The sequence below is a fragment of the Aegilops tauschii genome, chromosome 2 (genome assembly GCF_002575655.3).
Source record: "Aegilops tauschii subsp. strangulata cultivar AL8/78 chromosome 2, Aet v6.0, whole genome shotgun sequence".
Lineage (NCBI taxonomy): Eukaryota > Viridiplantae > Streptophyta > Magnoliopsida > Poales > Poaceae > Aegilops > Aegilops tauschii.
This window is the reverse complement of record NC_053036.3, coordinates 528,014,979-528,042,694: the sequence shown is the minus strand read 5'-3', so window position 1 is coordinate 528,042,694 and position 27,716 is coordinate 528,014,979. Positions and strand designations below refer to the sequence as shown.

General features: G+C 50.6%; 2 protein-coding genes across 2 annotated transcripts; both read right to left on the bottom strand.

The window, feature by feature from the left end:
- Nucleotides 1-5,876: 5,876 nt before the first annotated feature.
- Nucleotides 5,877-7,916, bottom strand: LOC109750064 (expansin-B5). The gene is made up of 4 exons (XM_020309018.4): nt 7,657-7,916; nt 7,115-7,227; nt 6,838-7,028; nt 5,877-6,717 (listed from the first exon to the last, which is right to left on the bottom strand). Exons 1-4 carry the CDS (start codon nt 7,835-7,837, stop codon nt 6,357-6,359), a joined length of 846 nt encoding a protein of 281 aa, XP_020164607.3. The 5' UTR covers nt 7,838-7,916; the 3' UTR covers nt 5,877-6,356.
- Nucleotides 7,917-8,427: 511 nt separating this feature from the next.
- Nucleotides 8,428-12,299, bottom strand: LOC141042076 (expansin-B18-like). Its single transcript, XM_073509603.1, has 4 exons — nt 12,088-12,299; nt 11,779-11,891; nt 11,482-11,672; nt 8,428-11,224 (listed from the first exon to the last, which is right to left on the bottom strand). The coding sequence occupies exons 1-4, from the start codon at nt 12,245-12,247 to the stop codon at nt 10,900-10,902; spliced, it is 789 nt and encodes a 262-aa protein (XP_073365704.1). The 5' UTR covers nt 12,248-12,299; the 3' UTR covers nt 8,428-10,899.
- Between the last annotated feature and the right edge of the window lie 15,417 nt (nt 12,300-27,716).

The window sequence follows — 27,716 nt, the reverse complement described above, 5'->3', positions numbered from 1 at the left end:
CAGGTGGGGCCCGCCTGACAGGCTGATGTGGCAAAGGCCAGGCACCAAAAAACTTTGAACAGCTGAGGTGGTAGATGAGATGCGGGTCCCACCTGTCATTGACTAGACGGTCATCTTCATCGCATCTCTATTTTTATGGAGCATTGCGTCGAGCAGGTTGTGAGCGGCCGAGCCCGTTCGAACTAAGAGGTCCATGACCATGGCAGCCGAGACCCTGCAGCCTAGCTTGACGTCCAGATCCTTCTCTCCCTTTTCCTCCGTCTGGAGCTCGCTCTGGGTGCCGGCTACCTCCTTCCATCTCTTCCTCTCCCCCGATGCCATCTCCAGGAGCTCGGTGGTGCGGGCGCATGACGGTGGCCGGTGGCAGGGCGCTGACCAAAGGCACGCATGGAGCGCCGGCGCGTACAGGGGAGGACCACCCGCAACAAGCATATCGCGTCATCGTTGCCATCCCCAGAGGATCCGTGGGTAGTGACCGCGGCGAGGCACGCGTCCAGGTGCACCGCCTCGAGCACAGGTGCAGCCAAGGCGGGCACCGCCGCAAGCAGGGCGCAACCAGGGCCTCCCAACGGGCGCCGCGAGCATGGTCTTGGCCATGGCGCTCCACAAAGGCGCGCGTGGCCAGGGCCTCCAGGTGGGCGCCGCCAGCATGGGGGCGAACCACACCCCCATCAGTATGGGCGTGACCAGGGCCTCCTGGCGGTCGCCGCGAGCACGGCGTGGCCAGCACAGTGCACGGGCACGGCCTCCCAGCGGGCGCCGCAAGCACGAGTGCGGCTAGGGCCTCTCGGTGGCGCCGCAAGCACGGGCGCGACCAAGTCTCGGATGACTCACGGCTAGTAAGGGCAGCGAGCGGCGTTGGCGGCGTGAAGTGCGCAGATGTCAATGAGCGCCCATTACATGTTTGTTGAAATTCCTAGGAGAGAAAAAGGATTAAAGAAAAACTCTTGAGTCATTTACAAGTGGGACCCTCGTCCAACTCAGCGCATTGTCCACACAAGCATTCCACATCAACCTGACAGGTGGGCCCAAATTGTCAGTTTTGCTGTTTGCGTGAGCTTATCAGACAATCATGCTCTCCGTTACGTAGGCGTAGTTCCATTGGTTTTACGTGCCCTGGCTAGAATTTGGTATCAAGTTGTCACCCTAGCCCCAATTGTGGTGGTTTTGGGTAAATAACTCTTTGCCAAGGACAGGAGAGGACCAGTCTGCGGAAACGGATGCGGCGACCATCCAAAGCTGCCCGCATGTGTCCCGTTACATTTGGAAGAATTTCAATGAAAAAGAACAAATTTGGTGCATATTTGAACACATCAAACAATATTCATTCATACTTGGATAATTTTTACATAAAACCGGATGCTTTTCATCAAAACTGAAGCAAATTCATTGCATTTAGACATACTTCAACTAGAACGGACTCTAGACCTAGCCTAAAATGACTGTCGTTGCCCGTTCTTCATCTTCGGCCGGCCATGAGCCCTGAAAAATGAAGCCCCGCCTCCTCCGCGTCCATGAGCGCTGGGAAGTGAAGCTATCCGCCTCCTTGTGTCGCAAGTGACTAATCGGCTGACATTGTTGAGGCCACCAAGCTTGGCTTCAATGGGAGGGGAGGAGCGCTGGCCTTCATGGGATACAAGCGTCGACGATCTCCCATGCGCTACTCTTCCTCGTTGTCGGTAGTGCTCGTGGATGAGCCGACTTCGTGCTTGTGGCGGTGGGGTGCGACCGAGCTGGCGAGCTCGTCTTAGTCCTCGCTCTTGCTGAACACCTCACCTGTCGCCTCGTCCATCCCCTTCTAGGAGGCCTCTATATCCGCCTGATACTGGCGGTAGCGCTAGTGCTCGCGGCGGATGTCTCGGTCGGAGCGGTAGGACTTGAGCAGCGCCTCCTGCTCGGGAACATCCATGTTCGGTTCGATGGTCGTGCCGGCGACGAGTAGCTCACCTGCATGTCGGTGCTTGTCGAGGAGGTGGAGATTGTAGGCTTGGTCGGCCTACGCCTACTGGAACACGGCCTCTCGCTCCTCAAACACCATGTCCATGTTGTGAGCACGGGCCTCGCCCATGGTGATGCTGGCAGTGGCCGGCACGTATGGTGGCGTCGGCTCATTGTCGGCCGCCTCTGCCATTGGTGCATCCGCAATGCTAGCCTCGTTGAGCTCGTCTATCTGGCGCCCTGTCATCCGACCACAATGGCGGTGATCATCCGACCACAAGGCTTTGGAGCTCTAGTAGGCCATGGCAGGTATGTGCGCAGAGGAGATAGAGAGCGAAGGAGGGTGGATGGATGCGTCTCTACTGCCAGCTTGTGGGGGTTAAATAACGGGTGGAGGGTAGGCCAGGTGGCGAGGTCCTTAATGGTGGGCGGCATGCCCTTTTGAGATGCGCCAGAGCCAGCGGGAGAGGCGGTCTGTGGTTAGACATCATCCAGAATAAATACTTGCGTGGCCAACCTCTGGCCTTCTGCCAACGGTCGGGTGGGTCCCAGTTCTGGCAGTCGGTCATCCAACTGCTCCCCGTCCTCCACATTGGGACTTCCATCTCGGTCGGATCAGGAGGAGTGACCTTGTTCTGGTTTGACCGATGGGCGGGTGATGCCCCCTTCGCGGCCCACTTTCCCGACCTCTTCTCCATCGCTATCGTCCCTACAATCTCAGTTCAACAGGCCCTTATTGACTTAGGGCGCCTCGCGTTCCGGAGGCCATTTGGGCCTCCGGAAGTGGCCGCCTGGCATGAGCTTCTTGATTGTATTGCTCTCCATGAGCCGACTGTCGATGCTGGCCCGGATGAGGTTCGGTGGCGCCTTGAGCCTTCAGGTCAATTCTCCACCAAGTCCCTGTACGCGGCTATCACCCCTTCCTCCGCCCCGCCGCCCCTCCAGACGGTTTGGTCCATTCGCCTGCCCCTTAAAATCTGGATCTTCATGTGGCAATGGATCCGCGGTCGGCTCCCGTCTGGAGTTGAGGTCCGCAAGCGCAATGGCCCGGGCTCTGGCCTCTGCCCCCTTTGTGATACCCCCGAAGACTCGAACCTCATATTCTTCTCCTGCGTGTCTGCTCAGTTCGTGTGGAGCTGCTTTAGAGAGGCGGTTGGTGGGGATTGGTGACACTCCAACTTCCCTGACCTCTTCGCCGAACTACAGGCCTCCCCGCTGTCCTCTCGCCACATTAGGTGGCTTGAGATTGGGGTCCTCGTGTGGACGCTCTGGACGATTCGCAATAAGCTTGTGATTCAGCGCTCCCCTCTTCGACGATCTACTGACACCCTCTTCAAATTGTATGGTTACTTGCAGCTCTAGCGGCCGCTTAGCCGCCCTCGGGACCGGGACGCCATCTCCGCCTTCATCGCCGACCTCCGCTCGATGGTCATCCGCCTGTCGCCGCCCCCACCGCCGCCTCCACCAGAGCCTGATTAGTCGTCTGTTGCTCTCCGGCCTTGGCCCCGCCTGAGCCTTGTCTCTTATTTCGTGTTTGTTTTGGGCTTGTTGAGCTGTGCCCTCAGCAGTACCTCTGGATTTATTATTGTGAGACTTGGGTGTGTGTGTTCTGAACTAGTCCTTGTATGTGCTCTTGGCGGTTTGCTTTATTTATAAAGCGGGGCGAAAGCCTTTTTCGGTAATGGTGGGCGGCACATGGACAAACGGGTGGCACCAGATTAGGTTCCTCAGCAACCACGTATGTTTAATGGAGGGAGGCGGATGGACTGGTTATGTCGTTTTAAAGCAGAGAAACGAGGCTTGCACCGGGAAGCGGCGCGACGGCACTCTCAGCCGACACGCCGCTTCAATGCCGACTCTAGTGATAGGTCACGTCTACTCTAGGCCAGCATGAATGCAGTAGTGATGCTCTGAAACGGCGCTGACCAAAGTAGAGCAAGAAAGCGCGGGAGTGCGGGAGAGGGGTTTTTGGTGGGCCAGGTTAGTCAGTCACAGGCATGGCAGCGTTCTAGACGCCCGCAAAGCCCCCTAGTTTGTCTCCAATTTACGGGAAAAAGTGTGAATAGACCGATGCAGGACCGTGTTGGAAGGCAAAGCACGTCCGAAACCGCGCGGTCCGGACGGTTGCTGGCGTTTTGAGGATCGACGTTGGAGATGCCCTAAGGCTTATATAGTTGTGGCATTGTTATGTCACAACTGATTGATTTCATCTTCTAGATTGTGGCCCTTGTGCGTTAACAACAACAGCTATGAACATGCTTCGAATGCGACGAGCACCTTTTTCCAAGCTTGTGGATACATTTTGGACCAAACGGCTACTAGAAGAAACAATCCACACCTCTATGGAAGATCAAGTTTTCATGTTCCTTGATGTTGTAGGTCATAATCAGAGGTTCTGAGTTATTCACAACACATTCAGGAGATCCAGTGAGGCCATTTCCACGTATTTCAAGAAAAAGTCTTGTATGCTATTGGGGAGCTCGGAGGAGAGATGATCAAGCCACCAACTGGGCAAATTCCTACCAGGATTCGCATGAATCCTGGATGGTATTCATATTTCAAGGTGAGCACTACTCATAGTTCATGCCATGACATACTTGTATTGTTGTGATAGAGCCATAAAAATGTGTTTTCATGCGAACACAGGATTGTATTGGCGCAATAGAAGGTACTCATGTGACTAATAGAGTGTCAAGGTCACTGGTTACAACATAGAGGGGTAAAAAACATTACACAAGCCAGAGTATGCATGTTGCTCTTGACTTTGTTCCTGTTGATGGCATGTCTAGACCTGAATGGATCAATATACCCAATGGTAAGTTCTACCTAGGAGATGCAAGATATGCATGTCGGCTTGGTGTCCTTCAACCCTTCAAGAAAAGCATGTACCATTCTCTTCCAGTAACCATCCTAGGACTGCTGCAAAATTGTTCAATCTCAAACATTATAGCCTTAGAGTTAGGGCTGAGAGAGCATTTAGATCTCTGAAGAATAGATTTAAGATCCTGGATCAAAAGTCACTCCACTATTTTCCCATCCAAGTTAGGCTTGCTATTGCATGTTGCATTCTCTTTAATTTGATCCTAGAATGAGGTTGTGCTGGAGCAGGAAGATGTCACGATTGATCAATTTGATGACTCCAGCCATGATGTGGATACACATGCCAATAAAGCTTGAAAGAGTAAAAGGTTGAAGCGGGTTGCGACAATGTGGGCAAACATAGGTAACACAAGGATCTGAAGCTGCAGCAGCTGTAGCATCAATAAACTTTCCCCTATTGAGCCATATGACTATTAATTTGTACTGCAATTTGTTAGTAGTTAGGATGAACTGCTATTTCTTTACTAGTTATGACTAAAACAATGCTTATTTCATATTGCATATGTAGTGTAATGTATGGTAATGCCACCACTAGTGAGAAGGGTGACCACAACATAGGTCATGCACAACAAAACATCATGTTTTGCATGTTGACAACCATAATCCAAAACTCCTGCCAACAAAACACTTGTCATAAAATTGTTCACTGGTGCAACGCAGATAGCCAAACTATGTGTGAAACATGATTTTGTGTGTGTTTGTATTCACTCAACCATAACCAACTTAGCCATAGATGAAAATAGCCAAAAAAGGATACAACCTACCAAACGCATCCCAAATGGACATAAGAGTGGCTGGATATGATTCGAAGCCTCAGGTGGTTGAGGATTTGAAACAATTCTTGGACAACTTACAAATAGGTTTAAAATTTATTTGCATGTAGTCAAATATTTTCTAGTTTGCACATTACCAAGATGTAACTTAGGTTGACAATGTAAATATTTAGTAAAGAGAGGTTATGTGCCTAGTCATGCTCTGTGATTTGCGAATGCGTTAATATTTACTTCTGCACAAGTGGATTTTTTTTGTCATTATTTGTATTATCTTTCCTCCTTTTGTCTATTTATTTTCCTCTAGTTCAGAATCCAAGTAAAATCTACTAAAATGTCTATTTTTGATGTATTTGGCATTATGGCGAACGTTCATGATCCCGTTTGTCCAACCAGCTTTTGCATATTTTTAGCTTTTAGTTAACAAGTTCTTTTTTTCTGATTTCGTGGCCACTTTCTTATACCAAGTTTCAGCACCCCCAAGCCAAAGCCTGAGCGATAAATGGACCCAAGAAACATCGCATCTATTGCTGCATCACTACAGCTCAAGAAAAAGACATCACTAGGGAAACAACTGCAAGGCAGGGCCTCGGAGAGGGAAGAGCAAAGAACACAACACAGAAACACTTGACTTTCTTCCTCTTCTGACGCGGCCGCTCACAATTCCCGGACGCGCATGCATGCCGATTACCGGATACCGGCCTTGACAAGGTAAAAGCTCACAAATTGCAGAACCAGATCTAAAGCATACACTCCGCGCCAGCCACCCTAGCTGGCGTAGTTCACCGAGGAGCTGTAGGACGTGCCGGCCGTCCAGCCGGAAGGGATGGCGTTGGTGACCTCGAGCACCTTGCCGGAACCCGAGGTGAGCCGGAACGAGAACGGGGCTTGGAGAGGCTTCCCGTTGTTCGACTGGAGGAGCCACAGCGCGCCCCAGGACTGCTGCATCGCCATCCACGGCGCGCCGTGGTCGTTGTGGTGGCCGGGCGCGCAGCCGCCCTGCATGATGTCGACGGCAGAGAGGTCTCCGTCGCCGGCCTGGTACATGATCAGCACGGAGAGGTAGAACGGGTTGGAGCCCGCGTCCACCTTGAAGACAATGTTCATGCCGTTGTACTTGCAGGGCACCCTGAGGAAATTAGTTAACCAGTGTTACGCACGTACGCCTTCAGTAAGCAGTATTAACACACATGTGGGTCGACGTGAAGCTGACTGCGATTATCAGATCGAGATCGAATGCATTTTTCACCTCGCGTAATGGATCTTGAGCTGCCCGGCGGAGCGGAGGCGGTCGGCCATCCCTCGGTTGGCCATGGCGCCGAAGGCGGTGCCGCTCATGTCGAAATGATCCTCCGAGGCGCATATGCCGTCGGGGCAGTTGTCGGCGATGACGACGGTCACCGGGCGACCGGAGCAGGCCTTGTTACCGGTGCACTTGACCTGTAACGTACATCCACTTTGCACGCTGATTCACATGAAAGTGCTAAATCCTAAATGTGATCATATATGCCGACCGATCTACGTACCTGATAACATGCACCGCAGCCTTTGCCGCTCTTGAAGAAGGACGGTCCGCCGGCGGCGATCATCGACGAGAACGGGTGCTGGCCGACGGCGCTTTGGTAACCGCACGCGCCACCTGCAATTCGCCCACGGAAAAAGAGTAAGTCTCACTCTGACAAGTGTGTATACTCTGCAGTCTGAGAGGGTGCTTGAATCCAAGGGACTTATTTTAGTCTGATTAAAAATAGTGTCTTTAAGAGGCTAAAGTTTCAAGCACCCCTGACTAAAGAGGGGCTAAAACTAGTCTTGAGACTAATTTTTTTTAGTCAGAGGTACCCCTACTAAAATGTGGATTAGTCCTCTCTCCTCATTTAATTCTTCTCCTTTAACACAGGCGAGTTCTGGATTGGAGGGTTTGGAGGATAATAAATGCTCATTAACTTGTTTTAGTCTTTTTAGTATTTGGATCCAAGCATGGGGAAGGCTAGCAAGTTTTAGCCCCACTACTTTAGTCATGACACTAAAACGTATTCAATCACCCTCTGAACATGTACGTGAGACTTACCGTCGCTGCCGGCGCCGTAAGGACTCCCGTACCACGTCGCGCCGCCCGAGGACCAGGACCGGCGGCTGCTAGGGCGCCTGGTGCGGGTGCGGCTCGGCTTCCAGTAGCCGGAGATGGGGCTTACGAAAATTGATAGGATGACGAGCACCGTCGCCAACAGCAATGTGCCAGGACTAGCCATTGATGATCTAGCTATCAGTCAGGAGACAGAAAGGCAATGGGCTAGCTAGGTTTGTTGAGTAGTACTACGAAGAACTCGGTGTTGCTTGCAGGGCTAGTGCGATTCGGGGTGGTATATATAGGAGGTTTAGGTGTTATAAACGTGGGAGCGAATACGTTTAGTCGTGCACACACGAATTATGGAGGCGAACGTGGCGGCGACTACTGAGGTTTAGGGAGAGGTGCGCACACATACTTGCACGGCGGTCAACTGAGACGGAGCGGCCGATCCTGTGATGACGGAGCCATGGCGCTGAAGGCTCTGTCAACTCCGGAGATTTTGGGTAAAGAGGACTCATCCGGCCGGGTTAGTTGCGTGATTGCGTCCATATATGTGCACGTGGGTCAAACACTCAAATGGCCCGTCTTGAGTCAATAGGTAACCTAATTGTCGCACCATTCGGCCCATGCCAGGCACTTCCAACACTTTCCATGCGTGTGGAGGGCAAACCCTCAGGGTTCCTTTGATTCAAAGGATTTTCATGGGAATTTTGAAGGATTAGAATCCTAAGATTTTTTTTCTATGTTGGTTGTTTGATTCATATAATTGAATCCTATAGGATTTTTTCCAAAAGATTTCTTTTCACTACTTCCCATAGGATTTCCAGCATCGCTCAAACCTCTTTGAAGAATTCTTCATTTTTCCTATGATGCAATCAAACAAACCAAAATCCTGTAGGATTGACATGAGCATGACATTCAAATCCTATGTTTTTTTCTATTCCCGCATATTTAGAATCATGCGAATCAAAGAGGCCCTCGAGTTTTATGAAGTTGGAGTCATTTTTATGTCCCATCAATAAAGTAAAAGTGTATTAAAGTATGCAATTGTATAAGAAAAGTGCAATTGCACCAAAAATTACAAAACTTAAAATGAGTACAAATTCAAAATTAAACGAAAATAAAAGAAAATAAAAAAGGGGGTTGGAAATTCGCACCTTTTCAATTTTAGAACATTTTCTAAAATTCCTGAACATTCTTTTAGGTTCAACACCTGGTTTTTTCAGAGGAAAAACGATTGGAAAACCTGAGGATAAAAAACAGAAGAAAATCGACAATCAGAATAGTGCTCCACGCGTGCTGTATATGCCGCTCCAACAGTTATCGCTATAGGCGTTCCGTCACCATTTTGATGCAGTAAGCGACAAAATAGGGTTCTTGCGGGCAACGCTTTGTCTCACTTCGTGCGATACGGAAGCCCCCCTCTAGTTTCTTTTTTTCTTTTTTGATTGTTTAATTACTTTTATTTACATTTCTGAAATGAAGAAAAATATATGTCTAAATTAGAAAAACATTCATGTCGCATACGTTCATGTTGTGTTAAATGTTTGCGCAACTTTTAGAAAAAAATTGTAAGCATTAAAAAATGTTCACGGCATTTAACCAATGTTTACAGATTTTAAATAAAAAGATTTTTCTATTTAAATCACTTATTAAATGTAAAAAAATGTTCTCACAATTCAAAAAAATGTTTCGTACCATTCAAATATAGGCTCGCGTTGTTTAAACAAAATGTTCACACTTTCAAAAATATTCACATTTTCAGAACTATGTTCATAAAATATTTGGAAAATGTTTATACAATGCAAAAAATGTACGAGTAGTTTAAAAAAAATGTTTCGGCCCTTTAAAAAACAGTTCATACTATGTATTTGGCATAATGTTTATCATGTATTTCAAAAATGTCCAAGGTCTATCAACTAATTTTTCCATATGTATACAAAAATGTCCAACATGTAAGAAAAAAATAGACATGTATTGAATAGAAAAGAAAACCAAAAACAATAGAAAGCGACTTGCCTACTACGAGATGGAGTACCTTCTCGTCGCCGGAGCTACTTCTCGCCTTTTGCGAGTCTTGCGGTAGTTCGGCCTCAAGGGTTTTTTCCATCGCGCCATTGCTGGGCTTCCCTGTTTCTTCACTTCGTGAGTAGCGAGCGAGTTGTAAGTTGGTTTCTTTTTCTTCTTTGCTATCTACTAGCTTAAGTTTGAAGGCAGAGCCACTAATGGTGATGCCAATAGGTTAGCCAAGTTTTCACACTCTTTAGATTAGTGTCGACATGAATGGTTTGTCGAGCCCCACGGTCCATTTTGTATCCCACACCATCTGGACTATGATGAATAAAGCTTGGTTTGACCCCTAAAAAAACTAGCTAGACTGGTCCGGTTTTCAATATTCTTGTTGTTATTTCTTTTTCTGTGTTTTTCATTACGACTTTCATCGGGTTTCTTTATTTTTCATTGTTTTTTCTTTTCCTTCCATTTTGTGTGTTTTAGTTATGGTTTTCATTGTCTTCTTCGGATTTTCTTTTTCTTTTATTATTTCTTCTTCTTTCCTTTTTCCAGTACTTGTCTAATTTTCTCAACACGCGTTGTAAATTTTTATATACATGTGAAACATTTATTTATACACATTGAATTTTTTAAATACATTATTAACTTAAAAAACATGTTTTAATCAATATTTTTTTAATTTGAGCCTGAGAAAACGGCCCATCCTGATCCAACTGATCATACAAACTGATGTGACTTGATTGTTGCACCCTTTTGTCGCCTTGTACCATTGCAGGCATTTTCAATAGTTTCCATGTCTAGTTAAGAAAAATAAATAGTTCTAGAAAATAAAATAAAAAATTCCGAACTCTAGAGCTGTATATTGATTAGGAACATTCATGGATAAACAAGATTAAACATACACTGGTACGCAGCACATCGCATGCATTAACATATATATTGCACGTCGTATTAGGCACTGATGGAGTGCACCGAGCTGTCATACATGTTTTACACGTCCACATAAAACGGCCAACAGGGGAGATCTATACCCATGCAGCGCCTCCTCCTCAACGCCCGTCTCGCCATTATTTCAGTTCTTGGTAGTAGCGCTGCGCGCTACACATCGAACTACCACACGCACACACACATACTACATAGGTTCCATGCATGTTGCACCATCCCGTGCATGCAGTGCAACCGACACGCAAATACTGACATACAATAGTACATAGAAAACTCGTACGAGAATTAGTAATTGACTGTCGACTGGTACGCAGAGCCGGCCTTCCACCCAAGGGGGATGACGTTGCTGGCGACGAGCTTCTTGCCGGAGCTGGACGTGAGGCGGAGGGAGAGCGGCGCCTGCAGGGCCGACCCGGCGTCGAGCTTCCAGACAGCACCCCACGAGTGCTGCATCGGCGCCCATGCCGCCGCAGCACCGCTCTGCATGAGGTCGACAGCCGAGAGGTCGCCGTCGCCGTTTTGGTACTGGATGAGCACGGCGAAGTAGTTCGGGTTCGAGCCGGCGTCCACGACGAAGGTTAGCTTCACTCCGGCCCAGTTGCACTGCACGCTGTATATCACATGCGGGAGTAGGGGAAAAAACCAGTTAGTAACACGGTGAATCAAGAACGTAGACATGAGACATCTCGATCGTTGCATCGATCGCGTCTATGGAAAACAGTACATGTGCCGGCCCGTGGTCTATCCATGGCGACAAAGGTAACAATCATTAGGTGTGTTCCAACGGTGCGTGAGGTGCATGTGGCGTGTAGCACCCTGGCCGTTTCAAGCGGGGCAGTGTTAAAGTGTGCACTGATGCGGGCGTACCGGGTGAACTGGATTTGGAGGACGCCCGCAGCGCGCAGCTGGTCGGCCTGGCCGGGCTTCGCCATGGCACCGAACGCCGTCCCGCTCAGGTCGAAGTGCGGCTCTTCCAAGCAAGGGCCGCCGGGGCACTGGTCCGTGATGACGACCGTCACCGGGCTGCTGGAGCACGCGGCGTTACCAGTGCATTTCACCTAGATTAATACGTTACGTACGACAAAAGGTCACAAACCACACATGCATGCGAGACCTTATACAGTTTTTAGTCTGTTTCATTCATAGGGGACACTGATCATGCACCTGGTAGCAAGATCCACAGCCCAAGCCAGAGGCGTAGAGGGAAGGGCCGCCGGCGGCGATCATGGATGAAAACGGTGACTGGTCGACGGCACCCTTGTACCCGCACGCACCACCTGTATAGGCATGCAAATTAGCATGAAACATATATATGGTGCTAAAACATGAGCTATGATCGATTCTAGCTTGACTTTCCTTTTCTTTCATCAAAGATTCTAGCTGAACTCATTGCTACATCAGTTTTAAAAGTATATATGGTGATCAATAAAGTGAATTACAACCCCCGTCGGGTTGCAAAGTATACATACGTACCATCACTCCCAGCCCCATTAGCGGCGCCATACCATGTCGCGCCGGCATTAGACCAACTGGCGAGCTTGCGGTGAAACTCAACGGACGCGCAAGGGTGGATAACCGCTGCGAGAACCACAATGGCAATGAAGGAGGGCAGGAGCTGGAGCTTGGAAGCCATGGCTAAAGTTGCTACGAGTCGTGGGCTTTGCAAGGATTGGAGGAGGCAAGTAGATGAGGAATGGTGTGTGTTATGTTAGGTGTATGGATGCGCTCTATTTATAGGCAGCAAAGCGGTGGCCTGCGGCTCCGTGAGCATCCACATGCATGCATGCAAACGGATCTCGGTGGCTCCGTCGGATTGTGGCACATGGCTAAAGTCAACATGTTATGTCCATTTGAAATGTGATTAGCTACATGTTTACTTAACTGGCACGTACCTAGCAACCTAGCTAGCAATAGTACTTAGTAGATAGAGCGGGTCCTTTGTGTGTAGTTCACTTGTTCAACCTTCAGTTTAGCTAAATGCCAGTCGAATGATTTTGAAATAGGGTCAATCAATTTTCAGAGAGTTGGCCGGTGTGAGCCGGAGGTGTCGTGGTTCTAAGTCTGACAGTAGAATGGGGGGTAGGGATGTAAAGGCAAGGTCCTAACTATGGAGAAGCTGTACGCACGAGTTTTACGAGTTCAGGCCCTTCTCGGAGGAAGTAACAGCCCTACGTCACGGAGCCCGGAGGCGGTCGACTGGATTATATGCGTGTGTGTTACAAGGGGTGCGAACCCTTGTGCCAGTGGAGGGGGGTGGCTTATATAGAGTGCGCCAGGACCCCGGCCAGCCCACGTTACAAGGAGTTCAATGTTCATAAAGCAGGAGCGTTACAGGTAATGTCTGTAGTAAAGTAATATAAATGACTATTAAGTCTAAGAGTAAATGCCCGACCGTTGCTGCGCGGAGTGGCTTTAGGTCTTCTGCACGTCGAGTGGTTTAGTGGTCGAGTGACAGAAACAAAGGGGGGTCTCCGAGTGAATGGTAGGTCGAGTGGATTACACTCGACACCTTTGTTGGGTCCCCTCTATTTACTCTTGAACCTCTTTGCTTCTAGGACAAGGACCTTAGGTAGGAGGTATAGGTCAAGCCTATTGCCCTACCCCAGGTCTATGTCCTCATCATTAGCCCCCGAATGGATTGAGGTCCGAGTGAAAAGAAGGTTGAAGTTGACTTTGCTCTGGCTCTTGCTTTCATCTCCAAATGGATGCCAATTGTTGGAACTTTGGCTTCGCTTCAGTCGCCTTGATCGATTCAGAAATGACCGACTGGTTTTATAACGTCATCCGTCGAGTGTTATGTTTGACATGGAATCTTTGGCGTGATCGGTTGTAGAGAATCCTGGATTTTGCGGGATTCGAAATTTTGGTGGAAGCGCGCGAGGCGGAGCGCGCCGTGGTAAGCGGAGTGGATAAGCAGGGCGTTTCGATTTCCGCGCCATCTTTTTCGCCACGTATCCCGTGTGCGACTGTTAAGGGATTTGACAGGATCGCCCGGACCCACGCGTCAGCCACTCGGAAGTAGGCCCTTAAAAGCGGCGAGGCCGAGGCGTCTGCACTGTGCGTGCCCATTCTCCCTCTTCTTCCTCTTGCTCCTTTACCTCGTTCGGCTTCTCCACCCTCGACGCCGCCGCTCCGCCGCCATGGGGAAGGAGAGAACGGCGGCGCTGGAACGCGCGAAGAAGGCGACGGGGGCGGCGAAAAGCAAGAAGACGAATCGGGGATCTTCATCGCGCTGGGGGCTGCCGTCGGGTTGGATCCAGGGAGATTGGATCCGATCCTCACTTCAGCAGGAAGACCTGGACGATATGCCCGAGCTAGGGCTGATCATCCACGAGTCTGCGCGGCTGCCGGAGGGGGAAACGGAGCCACAGCCGCGACCGGGTGAGTGTGTTCTGCTCGCCACCCATGTCGACCGCGGCTTCTCGCTTCCTCCACACCCCTTCTTTCGAGGTTTCTTGAATTTCTTCGGGGCTCAACTCCATCATTTTACTCCCAACACCATCACATATCTTGCCGCATTCGTGTCCATGTGCGAGAATTTCCTGGGGTGTCGACCGCACTGGGGTCTTTTCAAGCACATTTTCACTATCCGCTCCCAATCAGTGAAGAAAGCAAACTCGAACGACGAGAAAACCCATGTTATCCAGATGTGTGGGGGTCTGGGTATTCAGAAGAGGAAGAGGAGTTCCTTCCCTCCGATGACTCTCCCTGAGTCGGTCAGGGGCTGGCAGTCGACCTGGTTCTATTGCCAGGATATCGCTACCCGAGGCCACTCGACTGGACTTCCCCCTTTCTCTTTTGATCGTGTTCAGACTCCATCTTCGTTGAAAGTGACCGCCGCGGAGAAGGCGGAGACGGGCATGTTGGTCGAGAGGGTAGTTCGACTGATCAATCAAGGTGTTTCTTAGTCGGCGCATTCAACCACTCCAAGCTCGTGACCACTCCATGTGGATGTACTCCGGGGCTGGTGATACCGCTCGGGTTCATCCGGAGGAGGTGACGGCCAAAACGGTGGCCGAGTGGCTGAGCGGCATCACCGGGAACAAGGACAACCCCAGTGGCGCCAGGAGAGTCAAACCTTTCAGCGACAGCAACCAGCCAGACAAGGTTTGGCCATTACAACTGATTGAATTTGGATGTGTTTTCTGACTGTTTGTTGATCCGACTGATTTCCACTCGGCTACTTGTTTTGTAGATTTATACAGAGATGTACTCAATGCCCAATGGCGAACAAGCTCTGGAGCAGTACCATGAAGGCGAGGACAGCGCGGAGGAGAGCGGCGAGTGGGAGTCACCAGCCGACGATGATGAAGATGAGAGCGATGAGTCGGACGACGAGGTGGTAGCCGACTCACCACCTCGTTCTGAACGTCGATCCAAGCAGCGCCATGATCCCGCGGGCAGGCGCGGCAAGGCTGTGGCCACGAGCGCTCCATCTCAAAAGCGCGCTCGGTCTTCGACTCCAGAATTGGCTGAGAAGGTCACCAAGCAGCCCAAGATCAATCCTTCGAAGGCTCGGAAGACCTTGCCTAGGATCAAGATGGATGTTCCTGTTGCTTCTGGGTAAATGTTCTCTCCGTATTTTCTTGTTCTGACCGATTCTCTTGTACTGACCGAGTGGATGACGAACCTTTGCAGCCCGGCCTCGGCTGCGACTGATATGGATATCGACAAGACCCCAGACAACGAGGAAACCAACGACGCAACTACCTCCAAAGCCAGTAAGTTTGCCCGACTCGAGTTTATTTGGACGACTGGATTGTTTGTCAGCTATCTCGTTGACTTTCTCTGTTTGTTGCAGCGCCACGGGACGTTGTTGTGCTCCCGGGCGATGAAGAAGAAGTGCCGCTGAGGGGAAGGAGGAGGAGGGACAAGGAACTGAGCGGGAAAGCGCCTGAGGGCCAGGTTCCTCAGTCGACTAATATGCCTGGGACGGCCGTCGAGCGATCGTCAGATCTGGCACGTACCAACGTCACTTTCGCTATCCCGCTGTCGACTGATTGCCCATCAGGATCAGCTGCTCAGACTTCTGGTGTACCAATACAACCCCACACATCAGACCTAGACGTTGCTCCAACTGCTCTGCCATCATCGCTTTTTACTGCGTATCAAACCCCGGACGACCCACCGTCTGCCGCCAAGGAAGCTCTCCTTCAGTTGAACCTTGTGATGGGGCAGATGAAAGTGGTGCATGAGGCCAGTCAGGTGGCCTTCAACGCCGGAGCTGCTCTACAGACCAATGTCCAGGTTAGTTGATTTCCGATTGATCATATTTCTCGTCCGATCACCCACTGGGGTGTGACTATTTTGAAGTTGCACGAGTCAATTTGAGTCATCTTGGATTGAATTTTTGAACTAGTGGGGGCACTCTTAGTGCACCCACTGGGTGTAGTCCCCGAGACCATAGTTGACTGCGGGCAGTCGACTGTGGTATGAGAATCTGAATTTTGTCACTCGGTCTGGACTGGCCAAGTCGAATGACACCAGAACTAGTGGGGGCACGCGAAGTGCACCCACTGGGTGTAGTCCCCGAGACCGTGGTTGACTGCGGGCAGTCGACTATGGTCTGATAACTGTTTTTTACTCTCGCACTGGGCAGACCATGTCGAGTGTTTATTCAAACCAGTGGGGCACGCCAAGTGCACCCACTGGGTGTAGTCCCCGAGACTGCCGTTGAATGTTTGATTCGGTGGTAGTCTTAGAGTAGCTATCTCTGTGATGTCTTTTTATCCTGGTCAATTGATATGGCTTAAACTGCAGAAATCTTGTGATCTTGGGGCTCAGCTTTCTGCAATGAACAAGCAGCAAATCAGCCTCAACCTTGATATGGAATTGGCCCAGAAGAATCTCAATACTACTCGTGATGAAGTAGCTGCCATGGGAGGTAACCAATCGACAACTGTCTTTCTCACTGCCGGCCCTTCTCCTTTCCATTTTTTGAACCGAGTGACTCCACTCGAGCAGATGTATGTAGTGAAAACCGTCAACTCCAAGCCCGTCTGAAGAATGTTATTTCTTTAGAGAAAATGAAGCAGGCTTTGGAGAAGAAGGATCTGGATCTTGCTGCTGCACAGAAGGAAGCGCGAGAGAAAACGGCGCTTGTTGACAAGAAGCTTGCTTCAGTCGGTAAGTTAGAAGAGGAGAACTCCAAACTGAAGGCTGCTGTCTCTGACGCCAATCGGGAGGTCGAGCGACTGAAGAAAGACAAGGACAAGCTGACTGACGAGCTTGGGAGTCCCAAGGCCAAGAAGGGTGAGTTGGAGTCTTATCTGCGCCAGCTTGCTGCAAAGCTGGTCCTAAAACTTGAAGGTACTGATGATTGACTGACTTATTACGGTCGACTGTCCAGCTTGATTATATCGTCGACTCATCGTTTACTCGACTATGCAGAGCTTTGCCAAGACTTTGAAGCGGAAACTGGGCGGGTCGAGACGGGTCTCGATCCCATAAATTGTCCAGTCAAGGATGATGTTGCGATGAATGTGCTGCGGTTGGAATCTCGCATGGACAGCGCGGTTGCTTATCTTGCTCGCCTGAAGGCAGCGATGACTCGGGTTGATGCTGAACTCTGGCCTTAGGCGGAACTGTCTCAAGATCTCGAGTCTCTGATGGCTCGACTGAATCAAATACCTGACCGAGTGCAAGAGTGGAAGAAGTCATCTGCTCGCTGTGGCGCTGATGTCGCGTTGTCCTTGGTCCGAGTGCACTGCAAAGACGTCAAAGAAGACATGCTGGCGGAGCTCAAGGTTGCTAACACAAAGAGGCACACCTTCCAATCCTTCATGGACACTTTTCTTGACGCTGCCACTCGCATTGCAGACAGCATAGACCTTGATAGTTTCTGCGGCCCAGCCAGTCCTTCTCCTGACGCGTGACCGAAAAACATTATGCTCCACTTTTATTTGCCTCGGAATGCCGAGTGATTGTGTAATCGTTAAACTTCTTCGGGCTTGGTGCTCGAATACTTTTGATCCGTCGTCCGGAACTTTAGGACTTATCTGAACTTGGTTTATCTCTGAATATGCTTGTGTTTGCCTTCGAGTGGATTTGGCTCTTTACTCGGAATAATCTTTGTACTTGAGATGCAACTCTGAGGAGGAGATCCCAGTCGACCTGTACCTCATCGTCCTTGCGGACGAGGATGGAGCGTACGTTGTACTTGTGGCGCAGCTCCAAAGGAGAAGGTTACAGTCGACCTGTACCTCGTCGTCCTTGCGGATAGGGTAGGAGCACACGTTGTACTTGTGGCGCAGCTCCGAAGGAGAAGGTTGCAGTCGACCTGCACCTCGTCGTCCTTGCAGATAGGGATGGAGCGCACATTGTACTTGTGGCGCAGCTCCGAAGGAGAAGGTTGCAGTCGACCTGCACCTCGTCGTCCATGCGGATAGGGATGGACTTCGAACTTAGGCGAGTACTAGACTGCAACCAAGCCCCCGAGTGGGAGGGTTGCTCACTACTCGGTAGGATTTTTCAAACTTAGGCGAGTACTGGACTGCAGCTAAGCCCCCGAGTGGGAGGGTTGCTCACCACTCGGTAGGATTTTTCAAACTTAGGTGAGTTCTGGACTGCAGCTAAGCCCCCTGAGTGAGAGGCTTGCTCATCACCGGTGGGATTTTTCAAACTTAGGCGAGTACTGGACTGCAGCTAAGCCCCCGAGTGAGAAGCTTGCTCATCACTCGGTGGGATTTTTCAAACTTAGGCGAGTACTGGACTTCAGCTAAGCCCCCGAGTGGGAGGGTTGCTCACCACTCGGTAGGATTTTTCAAACTTAGGCGAGTTCTGGACTGCAGCTAAGCCCCCGAGTGAGAGGCTTGCTCATCACTCGGTGGGATTTTTCAAACTTAGGCGAGTACTGGACTGCAGCTAAGCCCCCGAGTGAGAGGCTTGCTCATGACTCGGTGGGATTTTTCAAACTTAGGCGAGTACTGGACTGCAGCTAAGCCCCCGAGTGAGAGGCTTGCTCATCACTCGGTGGGATTTTTCAAACTTAGGCGAGTACTGGACTGCAGCTAAGCCCCCCGAGTGAGAGGCTTGCTCATCACTCGGTGGGATTTTTCAAACTTAGGCGAGTACTGGACTGCAGCTAAGCCCCCGAGTGGGAGGGTTGCTCTCCACTCGGTAGGATTTTACAAACTTAGGCGAAACGGATTCGTGGCTAAGTCCCCGAGTGAGAGGCTTGCTCACCACTCGGTAGGATTTTTCAAACTTAGGCGAAACGGATTCGTGGCAAAGTCACCCACTGGGGGATTTCAGAGTAAACAAAAGTAACAACAACCATTTAGGAAGACTGTAAAGCTCTTGTCTTTGATAAACAAACTACAAAGGTACTTCTTATTACATCTCATCCGAATGAGTACTTAAGTATAAAAGGGGCGGAGCAGCTCCGCGTTCCAAGCCCGTGGCTCGTCTTTCTGATGCTCGACATTGTAAACATGGTATGCTCCATTGTGGAGAACTCTGGTGACAATGAAGGGACCTTCCCAAGCAGGGGCGAGCTTGTGTGGTTTCTGTTGATCCACTCAAAGAACCAAGTCTCCCTCTTGAAAGGCTCGCCCCCTCACGTTTCTGGCGTGGAATCGACGCAAGTCTTGCTGATAAATGGTCGACCGGATTAAGGCCATCTCTCTTTCCTCCTCTAGGAGATCGACTGCATCCTGCCGGGCCTATTCTGCTTCATCTTCAGAGAAGAGCTCGACTCGGGGTGCATTGTGAAGCAAGTCACTCGGTAGAACAGCTTCAGCTCCATAAACCAAGAAGAATGGAGTTCGGCCAGTCGACCGATTGGGAGTTGTCCTCAATCCCCAAAGAACTGATGGAAGTTCATCGACCCAGGCGCCTGCTGCATGTTTGAGATCACGCATCAGTCGGGGTTTCAGTCCTTTGAGAATCAAGCCATTTGCTCTTTATGCTTGTCCATTCGACTGGGGGTGGGCGACTGAAGCATAGTCGACTCGCGTGCCTTGGGAAGCACAGAAGGCTCTGAACTCATCAGAATCGAAGTTCGACCCGTTGTCAGTGATGATGCTGTGCGGAACTCCATATCTGAATGTCAATTCTCTGATGAAGCTGACGGCAGTACTGGCTTCAAGATTCTTGATAGGCTTGGCTTCAATCCACTTGGTAAACTTGTCGACTGCTACAAGCACATGAGTGAAGCCGCTCCTACCAGTCCTCAGGGGTCCAACCATATCCAACCGCCAAACGGCAAAGGGCCAGACGAGTGGAATAGTCTTCAGGGCTGACGCAGGCTTATGGGACATATTGGAGTAAAACTGGCAGCCTTCACATTTGTCGACTATATATTTCGCCATTTCATTTGCTCGTGGCCAATAAAATCCGGCTCGGTATGCTTTGGCCACAATGGTCCGAGAGGATGCATGATGACCACAGGTCCCCGAGTGGATGTCGTTGAGGAACACTCGACCTTCTTCTGGTGTGATGCATTTCTGGCTGACTCCAGTTACACTTTCCCTAAACATTTGTCCTTTTATCACAGTAAAGGCTTTGGATCGACGGACGATCTGTCGAGCCTCTTCTTCATCCTCTGGGAGTTCTTTCCTAAGGATATACGCAATGTATGGCACTGTCCAGTCGGGAGTGATGACCAAAACCTCCATGATCAGGTCGACCACGGCTGGGACTTCGACTTCAGTCGGATCTGTGGCGCTCTTAGGCTGCGGGGGCTCTTCAGTGAAAGGATCTTCTTGAACTGAAGGTGTATGAATGTGTTCCAAAAACACGTTGCTGGGAATGGCTTCCCTCTTGGAACCTATCTTTGCCAAATCATCGGCTGCTTGATTTTTCAGTCGGGGTATATGATGGAGCTCTAACCCCTCAAACTTCTTTTCCAACTTCCTCACCGCATTACAGTAACCAGTCATAGCTAGGCTTCTGACGTCCCACTCCTTCATCACTTGATTGACTACCAAATCTGAGTCGCCGTAGGCCATGAGGCGACGGACGCCGAGTGAGATGGCCATACGTAACCCATATAAGAGTGGTTCATATTCCGCTTCGTTATTGGAGGAATTAAAGTGAACCTGGAGAACATATCTGAGCTTGTCTCCTCGGGGGGATACCAGTACCACCCCAGCACCGGAACCATTCAGCATCTTGGAAACATCAAAGAACATGGTCCAGTGCTCCGAGTGGACTTGAGTCGGCAGTTGCTGTTCGATCCACTCGGCGAGGAAATCTGCTATTGCTTGGGACTTGATAGCTTTCTTTGCCTCAAACTTGATATCCAAGGGAAGAAGTTCAATCACCCACTTTGCCACTCGACCAGTTGCATCTCTGTTGTTCAGAATCTCTGATAATGGAGCGTCGCTGACGACTGTAATGGAGTGGTCAGAGAAATAATGTGCAACCTTCTTCGTGGTCATATAAATCCCATAAACAAGCTTCTGATAATGTGGATATCTTTGCTTTGATGGAGTCAAAACTTCAGAAACATAATATACTAGGCGCTGAACTTTATAGGCTTTTCCTTCTTCTTCCCGCTCGACTGTAAGTACTGTACTGACGACTTGTCCAGTGGCTGCAATGTAAAGCAGTAAAGGCTCTTTGCTGATTGGGGAAGCAAGCACCGGCTGGGTGGAAAGTAGGGCTTTGAGCTCTGCAAATGCTGCATCAGCTTCAGGAGTCCACTCGAACTTATCAGACTTCTTCATCAGTCGGTAAAGAGGCAATGCCTTTTCACCGAGGCGAGAAATGAATCGACTTAAGGTGGCCAAACAACCTGTAAGCTTCTGAACATCGTGCACACGCACAGGGCGTTTCATTCGGAGAATGGCACCAACTTTCTCTGGGTTAGCGTCGATCCCTCATTCGGAAACGAGAAAACCGAGTAATTTTCCGCCCGGAACTCCGAATGTGCACTTTGATGGATTAAGCTTGATATCATACCTTCCGAGGTTGGCAAAAGTTTCAGCAAGGTCAACCAGCAGGTCGGAACCTTTACGTGACTTGACCACAATGTCATCCATGTATGCTTCCACATTCCGACTGATTTGAGTGAGTAAACACTTCTGAATCATCCTCATGAATGTAGCTCCAGCATTCTTCAGGCCGAATGGCATGGTGACATAATAGAAGCACAAATGGAGTGATGAAAGCTGTTTTTATCTCATCGGGTCCATACAGTCGGATCTGATGACACCCGGAATAAGCGTCCAAAAAGGACAAGCGCTCACACCCTGCAGTCGAGTCGACTATTTGATCGATGCGGGGTAGAGGAAAGTGATCTTTCGGGCAGGCCCGATTGATATGCTTGAAGTCAATGCACATGCGAAGTGAGTCTTCCTTCTTGGGGACCATGACAACATTGGCTAGCCACTCGGAGTGGTAAATCTCTCGGATAAACTCAGCTGCTAGGAGCCGAGCTACTTCTTCACCGATCGCTTTTCTCTTCTGTACGGTGGACCGTCGACGATGTTCTTTGACTGGTTTCACTTTTGGGTCGACTTGCAAACGGTGCTCAGCCAGCCCCCTGGGAACACCCGGCATGTCGGAAGGTTTCCATGCAAAGATGTCCCAATTCTCATGGAGGAACTGGATGAGCGCTTCTTCCTATTTGGAGTTGAGCATTGTTGAAATGTGAGTCGGAGCAGCATTGGGATCGGTCGGGTGAATATGAATCGGCTTCATTTCACCAGCCGACTGAAATGCTGAATCCGTGGCAGGCTTCTTTGCTCGCAACAAATCACTCGGATCTGCGTTCTTTTGATACTCTTGCAATTCCACTACTGCCATTTGTGCATCGGCGATCTTTGAGCCCTTCTGGAAGCACTCTTCTGCCTTCTTCCGATTGCCAGTGATAGTGATCACTCCTTTGGGACCAGGCATCTTCAATTTGAGGTACACGTAGCATGGTCGAGCCATAAAACGTGCATAAGCCGGCCTGCCCAGGATAGCATGATAAGCACTCTGGAAATCGACGACTTCAAACGTCAACTTTTCTTTGCGGTAATTCTTGGAATCACCGAAAACCACATCAAGGGCGATATGGCCGAGTGATTCAGCCTTCTTGCCAGGAATAACTCCATGGAAACTCATATGGCTTTCACTGAGTCTGGACATCGGAATGCCCATTCCTTTCAAGGTCTCTGCATACAGTATATTCAGGCCGCTGCCACCATCCATCAGAATCTTAGTCAACCGAGTGCCTTCGACGACTGGGTCGACCACCAACGCTTGCCTCCCAGGGGTGGCTATGTGTGTTGGGTGATCAGACTGGTCGAATGTAATGGCAGTCTGAGACCACTTCAAATAACTGGGCGTCGCTGGGGCGACCATGTTCACTTCTCTGTTGATGACTTTCAGTCGACTTTTGCTCTCAACATCAGCAAAAATCATCAGAGTTGAATTGACGTGGGGGTAACCATCATCGTCCTCTTCCTTATCCTCAACCTTGTCTGATTCTTTCTCTTTCTCTTTGGGTTGTTTCTCTCGGAATTGCTGGATTAGGAGACGACATTGTCGAGTGGTATGCTTCGGGTAAATGAGATTACCCTCCTCATCTTTTTTGATGTGAATGTGGCACGGTAAATCTAACACATCATTTCCATCTTGATCTTTTACCTTCTTGGGGTTCCATGGCCCTTTGGGCTTCCCCTTGAACTTTCCTTGAGTCACGGCTAAGGCTTCTCCGGGAGCAGCTGGCTCGGCTTTGCGCTTCTGCTTCCGACTGGAGTTCCCTCCCCCGGTTTCGTGGGCGACTGTTTTGTGCTTGCCACTCCGGAGCCGATCCACCTCTTCACCATTAGCATACTTGGTGGCAATTTCAATCATCCGACTCAGAGACATATCTCCGGTCCGACCGAACTTCAGATTCAATTCCCGATACTTGACGCCTTTCTTGAAGGCACAAATTGCTTGGTGATCAGACACATTTTCCACCGTGTGGTGCAACGTGATCCATCTCTGTATATAATCTCTCAAAGTTTCATTCGACTTCTGCACACAAGACTGTAGCTCTGTCAGCCCTGCTGGCCGTTTGCATGTACCTTCAAATGTTCTGACAAATACTCGGGCAAGCTCTTCCTAGCTATAAATACTGCCAGGTGCTAGCTGATTCAACAACGCTCTGGCAGAGCCCTCTAACATCAGAGGAAGGTGCTTCATGGCCACTTCATCATTACCACCACCAATCTGCACAGCCACTCGGTAGTCCTCAAGCCAAGTGTCAGGCTTGGATTCACTAGTGAACTTGCTGACTCCAGTCGCTAACCTGAAGTTGGGAGGAATCACAGCTGCTCTGATGGCTCTGCTGAAACACTCGGGACCTGAAACATGCACCCTGCTGCCGGTCGGGTAATCTCTATCGTGGCCATCTCTGTGTGCTCTGTTCCTGTCAACCAGACCTTGAACGAGAATGGATCTCGCGTCAAAGCCCGGCTCCCGGGGGTCAACTGGAATCCTTCGCCCACCACTGTGAGGGCGTCTGTCATCGTGTTGCCGAGGCGCGTATGACCCACTCCTTGGGGGAGGCGTGGGTACTCGACGACGATCGTACTGCTCACGGTTCCTGTACTGATCCTGTCGATCTCCACGTCCCTCACGCCTTGGAGGCGATCTCGGGCTGTGAGCTGACTGAACTGTATCTGCCATCACAGACCTACTATGAATCCTATTCTGAGACTGTGACACAGCTGTGTTCTGCTCCCCCGCCGCCCGGAGCAAAGCCCGGATCTGCATCAAACCCCTACCAGCCTCCGACTAGGAAGGCTGAATCGACTCTGCTATTCGGGCAGCAGCTGTGAGATTCTGGATCGGAGTTCGATATACTAGGGTTGGAGGCGGAAAGAGTTGACGTCGACTGGATTCAGGAACTCGCTGCCGAGCACGCTCGTCGAGTGTGTGCTGGAGATTCTCCAGTCGAGTGCACTCAGCCAAGTTGGTCAGGCGCACCTCCTCCAAGGCCCGGGCCTCGGGGGTTTCTCCAACGATAGGAGTGTGAAGTGCATCCATGTTACGGTGGCGAAGCTCTTCCCTCTGCTGCGAAGAGAGGGGCTCGGGGCGGTACTCCTCGTGGGCACGCGACGGATCGCCTCCGCCATCACCACCGTCGACGCAGGGGAAGCCAAGAGGACCGCGTGGTCCGTTGACCATCAGGACTTCCGCCGCAGGGTCACTGCTGTCGCACTCGGATGCGGTCTCAACGGAGCCAGTCGAACTGGCCGTAGAGAGTTTCGTCGGGCTCGATTGCCGCGACTTGAGGGGTGGCCGACTGGCGAGCCACCGCGTGCCTCACCCGCCGCTGGAGCCTCGACCGACCGGAACGCTTGTGCCGGCGGGCTGCAGGAAGTGAAGACGCCACAGGAGCCGACCGATACTGGGTCGACGACTGCCGCAGGAGGACGCCGCGGACGCACGCGCGAAATTGCGTTGCCCCGCGGACGGGGAGCGCCTCGACGTCGAGTGGAGCCTCTTGGAGCCAAGCGGAGTCGTCTGCGACGAACACGAGCGCGTCGAGACGGATCTCGCGGCCCTCGGTCAATCCTCCGCCTGAAACCATGCTGATGGGGATCGGAAAAATTGCAACTTCTCCAACAAGTCGCTAAAACACCGGCCCCACGGTGGGCGCCAACTGTCGTGGTTCTAAGTCTGACAGTAGAATGGGGGGTAGGGATGTAAAGGCAAGGTCCTAGCTATGGAGAAGCTGTACGCACGAGTTTTACGAGTTCAGGCCCTTCTCGGAGGAAGTAACAGCCCTACGTCTCGGAGCCCGGAGGCGGTCGACTGGATTATATGCGTGTGTGTTACAAGGGGTGCGAACCCTTGTGCCAGTGGAGGGGGGTGGCTTATATAGAGTGCGCCAGGACCCCGACCAGCCCATGTTACAAGGAATTCAATGTTCATAAAGCAGGAGCGTTACAGGTAACGTCTGTAGTAAAGTAATATAAATGACTATTAAGTCTAAGAGTAAATGCCCGACCGTTGCTGTGCGGAGTGGCTTTAGGTCTTCTGCACGTCGAGTGGTTTAATGGTCGAGTGACAGAAACAAAGGGGGGTCTCCGAGTGAATGGTAGGTCGAGTGGATTACACTCGACACCTTTGTTGGGTCCCCTCTATTTACTCTTGAACCTCTTTGCTTCTAGGACAAGGACCTTAGGTAGGAGGTATAGGTCAGGCCTATTGCGCTACCCCAGGTCTATGTCCTCATCAGGAGGTAAGGAAGGAGAAGGAAGGGCTATCCCAGTATCTATCTTAGGGTTCAGGGTGGGGGCGGTGGTGCACTTCACCGGAGAAAAAAACTAAACACCGGCGACCATAGAGGGATGGCCGGGGGCGGCGGCTAGACCTGCTGTGGGGGGCGGTTACGGGGAGGGCAGGGCGGCGAGGCTGCACGGGAGCGCTGCCGGCCGCGGGTGGTGGTCGCAGGCGGTTCGGCCGGCGGCCCGGGCGGCGGACTGGAGAAGAGGAAAAGACATAGGTAGAAGAAAGGTTGGGAGCCGTTGGATGTGGATCTGGCATTCGAAATGATCGACTGACCCAATTCAAAAAAATCAGTCGACTGATTTCTAGCCCAACCCTTCAACCTTAGGTCGATCGATCGGGACCATGTCACATTGGCACTTGCAAGCCTTACTAAACTTAATCAGACTTTTTATTTCTGCATTATGTATTAGATGTACATACAACCAGTGAAATAATCATCAGATGGAGCCAGTTTTTTTTAGCATGTACTCCGACGTGGTTCAAAGTTCTTCCAATACTCTTTTTTTTCATGGTAGTACGTGCCTCATTCATATCATAAAGATCAACGTACAAGTCACATAAAGACCGACATGACAAAACTGAAAAGATAACAGAACATCTTTAAGCTTGACACCAACGCCCATCACCTGCCTCCGGCACCATCACAACAGCCATTGAAGAAAAGAATGACGGATCACCTCTTCACCCGAACTCGACGCGGCTTTATTAATGATATGCAGCTTTGTGACCTTCAAGGTGGCCCACCTAAAGTGAAGCCCTTGTGCGTGACGTTTCGTGAGCACAAGGCAAAATATACTCATGAGTACTACACATGAGCGAGACCGTTATTTCGGTTGGGCACGTAAGGTACGTGGCAAGCTAGCTCTTGGTAATCCCGGGACGGCTCACCCTCGTGCCTCCCAGGTCAACAAACAAACCTGCCGCCTTACCCAAAATCCACGCGCGCGTATCCATCAGCCGCCGCCGAATCCTGTTCCCGTCAACTCCCCACGATCATCGCTCCTCCGTCCGTTGTCCCGATCGGACGGAAGCCTCCTGCGGACCCGCTCCCAGCCGCCGCCGCCCCCGCAGTCCGGCAGTCCCCCTGCATGCGGCGAGCGGCAGAAGGCGTGATTCCGGGCAGCTCTGCCGCCCCGATCCCCTCCCCGTAGACGCCATTCCGTCTCCGCGCGCCCCAGAGTCTCACGTTAGGCCGGCCACATGCGCGCTGCGCTACTAGCACGTACTGTGGCTCGCGCGCGACGTTTCGTGGATCGTGTGGAGTTAGCTTCCACGGGTCGTGGTGGTCATAATAAGTGCGCAGGCCGTTGAGTAGAGTACTGTGATCAGGTAAAAAAAAAAACTAGGAGATTTATCCCGGTGACACGGAACGGCACGTAACTTGATGTTGTATCACCGGCTCTACTTTGTATATCTTCCTTCTGGCGGCCCGGTGCACGGTTGTGTTTCGTTTTTTTTCATTCTTCTTTTTTCCTTTTAATTGAGTACGTATTGTTGCTCACGCGCGACGTTTCGTAGGTCGTATGGAGTTACTAGCTTGCACGAGTCGTGGTGGTCATAATAAGTGTGCGGGCTGTTGAGTACTGTGATCAGGTCAAAAAACTAGGAGATTTATCCCGGTAACACGGAACGGCACGTAATGTGATGTTCTATCACCGGCTCTGCTTTGTATATCTTCCTCCTGGCGGCCCGGTACACGGTTGTCTTTCGTTTCTTTTCATTCTACTGTACCTCGCGCACGACGCTTCGTGGGTCCTATGGAGTTACTAGCTTGCACGGGTCGTGGTGGTCGTAATAAGTGCGCAGGCTCTTGAGTACTGTGATCAGGTAAAAAAACTAGGAGATTTATCCCGGTGAGACGGAACGGCACGTAACGTGATGTT